The sequence below is a fragment of the Oxyura jamaicensis genome (genome assembly GCF_011077185.1).
Source record: "Oxyura jamaicensis isolate SHBP4307 breed ruddy duck chromosome 18 unlocalized genomic scaffold, BPBGC_Ojam_1.0 oxy18_random_OJ60897, whole genome shotgun sequence".
NCBI lineage: Eukaryota > Metazoa > Chordata > Aves > Anseriformes > Anatidae > Oxyura > Oxyura jamaicensis.
The window spans coordinates 1-3,674 of record NW_023304486.1 but is presented as its reverse complement, the minus strand read 5'-3'; the positions used below and the strand labels follow the sequence as shown (position 1 = coordinate 3,674).

The following is a 3,674-nucleotide window of genomic DNA, read 5'->3' as shown; positions in this document are numbered from 1 at the left end:
CATTGGTGTCCTGGACATTGCTGGCTTTGAGATATTTGATGTAAGAGCAGTGTTTTGTTAACATAACTTTAGAAGTATCTCTGTTTGCTGAAGAAGTTAATAAGAAATGATGCCTTTCTTTTTACAGATATGGGTTTCATAATTTCAGATTGCATCTAAAGCATCATGACTGCTACAAGCTTTTCACTGAGAATAATTTTGTGTTGCACATATGCCAATTGAAATTCATAATGGCAGAACATTTGCTTTAGAAGTTCTTTATCCCAACCTTTCTGAATCTACATTAATAATAATTTCTGTCTGTATTCTGTAGTTCAACAGCCTGGAGCAGCTGTGCATCAATTTCACCAATGAGAAGCTGCAGCAGTTCTTCAACCACCACATGTTTGTGCTGGAGCAGGAGGAGTACAAAAAGGAAGGAATTGAATGGGAGTTCATTGACTTTGGAATGGACCTGGCTGCCTGCATTGAACTCATTGAGAAGGTATCTTTTTAACTCACAATGCCTGTTTTCAGAAATGCATCAATTTAATATATATACAAATTTAAATTGAAAGGGTAAATGTGATATTGTAAATACAGTTTTCTTCCATAGCTTGCTCTTCTGTGTAGAATAAGAATTCCACTTTAAAAGTGCATGGGAGTTTTAATATCGTCCCACTCAGGAAGATACTTCTTTATCTGTGATTCTTTCTGCCTTTTCATGTCTTCCTTCTGCATCTTCCAGCCCATGGGCATCTTTTCTATCCTGGAAGAGGAGTGCATGTTCCCCAAGGCAACTGACACCTCTTTCAAGAACAAGCTCTATGACCAGCATCTGGGCAAGTCCAACAACTTCCAGAAGCCCAAGCCTGGCAAAGGCAAGGCCGAGGCCCACTTTTCACTTGTGCACTATGCTGGCACAGTGGACTACAACATCTCTGGCTGGCTTGACAAGAACAAGGACCCCCTGAATGAAACTGTTGTGGGGCTGTACCAGAAATCATCAATGAAGACACTGGCCTTACTCTTTGCCTCTGCTGGTGGAGAGGCAGGTTAGTTTTTTTGATTATTTTTTAATGACTCCTCCAGAAGAATAAATGTGAGTAAAATACACTCCAGGAACTGCATTTTGTGCAGAGTCTTCCATGGCTTTAATTTATTAAGAAAGGAAAATATCAAATATATGTCAGGCCTCCACCCTGCCATGTTAATTCTGCAGACGCCAGTGAGCACCTTATTTTGATTCTCTGCTCCTTTAGACCGAATGTTGTCTTATTTCCCACTGCATACTAGTTTCCTTTTAAGCACGATTGGTATTTATGACCAACATTCTTGCAGTCTCACAGAGAAAAATTCTACAACTCAAAGTTGTAATACCATCTTTTTTTTTGATATTCTTCAGAGAGTGGTGGTGGTGGCAAGAAGGGAGGCAAGAAGAAGGGTTCTTCTTTCCAGACTGTATCAGCTCTTTTCAGAGTAAGTACAGAAGTAATTGTCTCTCTTTATTATTTTCTCCTTTTTCTTTTTTTTTCCTTGAAGATTCTGACACCTCACAGTAAATACAACAAGGCCATTTTATTGCACCTGTTAACATTTTTCTTTGTGTCAAAAACATCTTCTAAGTTATTCATGAAAGAGCTAGCATCAAATCAGATGAGGCCAGGGGAAAGATACACGTCTATTTTGTCTTTCTATGAATGCTGGAAAAAGTACTTAGGTCAGGCTATGGTTTCATTTACTTCTGAGTATATCAGTTAGTAGGACCAAGATCCTCCCCCTCTCCTCAGTCTTGGGAGGACAATGGTGGATGTATCTGCCTCCCTGAGGCATCTATAATCTGGATCTGCACATAAATTTGCATATGAATATATATAGCAAGACAAAGCAACAGGGAAATGCCAAGGCCAGCTTCCATTCCACCAATGGACAGAGCATAAGGCACTCTTGTTTGAGCACTAGCTATTAGCTGGTACCCCAGACAGTTTTTCACATTGTGTGAAAGAGGTGTCTCTGAACAGCTTTGCCACTACTCCAAACCAGGACCTCAAGACTAAAAGGTAGAAAAAAAAAAAAAAAAAAAAAAAAAAATTAGCATGGCTCTAGGTGCAAATGATAGATCCATTATTCCTTTCCAATAATTATCATATCTGACAGTAATAACTGAAGAGGCAACATTTGTTAATGAAAAACATTTGCTCATGATTCTACAGGAGAACCTAAACAAGCTCATGACCAATCTACGGAGCACTCATCCCCATTTTGTGCGCTGTATCATCCCCAATGAAACAAAAACACCTGGTAAGAACCTCAAGTAGGGAGAAATCTGACTGGGATGCAAACATTATGCTCTATGCTTTATAATGAAATATCAAATAGTTGTCTCAATTGCTTAGGTGCCATGGAACATGAACTGGTGCTGCACCAGCTGCGCTGTAATGGTGTTCTGGAAGGGATCAGAATTTGCAGGAAGGGATTCCCCAGCAGAATCCTCTATGCAGACTTCAAACAGAGGTCAGATTCCTTTCTTCTCTCTCCACTTCGCCCTTACTGCATAAGCTGCATATCTTAACTATTTTAACATTGTTATTATTAACGTGGTTATTTTTGAATTTCGTAACTATCTAAAACTGAAAGAAAGGCAAAGTTCCTGAAATATATAGTCAAAAACATGTATGGCAAGGGAGAAAATGTTGAGAAATGAAGGACTCCTCAGGTGTCTTTACTGATTTTTGCTCATAACACAACTGAGCTTTGTCAAAGTTTCTGATTATAGAAGCAAGATAGAGCTACACAAACCTGTGCCTAGAAGACTAGAAAATGAAGACTGATATGTAGATACAACAAATTATCATACAAAAATTACAAACTTGGGTAGAGTGCTTTAAACATCGTATCAGCTGCTACTTTCAGTGGAAGATGATTTCTTCCTACACACATGGTAGCAATGTTCCTCTCTAGAAATTTTCTATTCAAGAACAACAACACAGTTTAAGAAAAAAAAAAAAGAAAAGAAAGAAAAAAAAATGAAATAGCTAGCAATCAGCATCCCATTTTCAACTAAAGACTGTAAAATTTTCCTTAATTTTGTCCTTGGATTATCGACTTGATTACAAATGTCATCTCTAAACAAGGTATGGAATACCAACTTCCACAGCCTCCTTCCGCTGCACAGAATACTGTTAATTTCAAAAAACAGTCTAACCTTATGACTTGAGATTGCATTAATTCATATTTCCTTTCATTCAATAGGTACAAGGTGCTTAATGCCAGTGCCATCCCAGAGGGACAGTTCATTGATAGCAAAAAGGCTTCTGAGAAGCTTCTGGGGTCAATTGATGTGGATCACACCCAGTACAGATTTGGCCACACCAAGGTACAAACTCTTCCTGACTCAATCACTATGTGCCTGTGCTTTGTTCTACCTGGCAGTGATGTGTTGCAACATTCCCTTTCTCAAGGTGTTCTTCAAAGCTGGGCTGCTGGGACTCCTGGAGGAGATGAGGGATGAGAAGCTGGCACAGCTCATCACTCGCACGCAGGCCAGGTGCAGAGGCTTCCTGATGAGAGTGGAGTACCAGAGAATGGTGGAGAGGAGGTAGACATTGCTCATCTTCAGTTTGAATCACTGTCCTGTGGGGGAAAGCATCATCATTCATCACACTAAAAATAATCCATGTATAATTTAATTATGC

At 39.3% G+C, this 3,674-nt stretch overlaps 1 protein-coding gene across 1 annotated transcript; it reads left to right on the top strand.

The window, feature by feature from the left end:
• Positions 1–7: 7 nt before the first annotated feature.
• On the top strand, positions 8–3,617 carry LOC118158064 (myosin-1B-like). Its single transcript, XM_035312630.1, has 8 exons — positions 8–40; positions 314–484; positions 728–1,034; positions 1,385–1,458; positions 2,193–2,280; positions 2,376–2,493; positions 3,232–3,355; positions 3,441–3,617. The coding sequence occupies exons 2-8, from the start codon at positions 383–385 to the stop codon at positions 3,579–3,581; spliced, it is 954 nt and encodes a 317-aa protein (XP_035168521.1). The 5' UTR covers positions 8–40; positions 314–382; the 3' UTR covers positions 3,582–3,617.
• Positions 3,618–3,674: the final 57 nt, after the last annotated feature.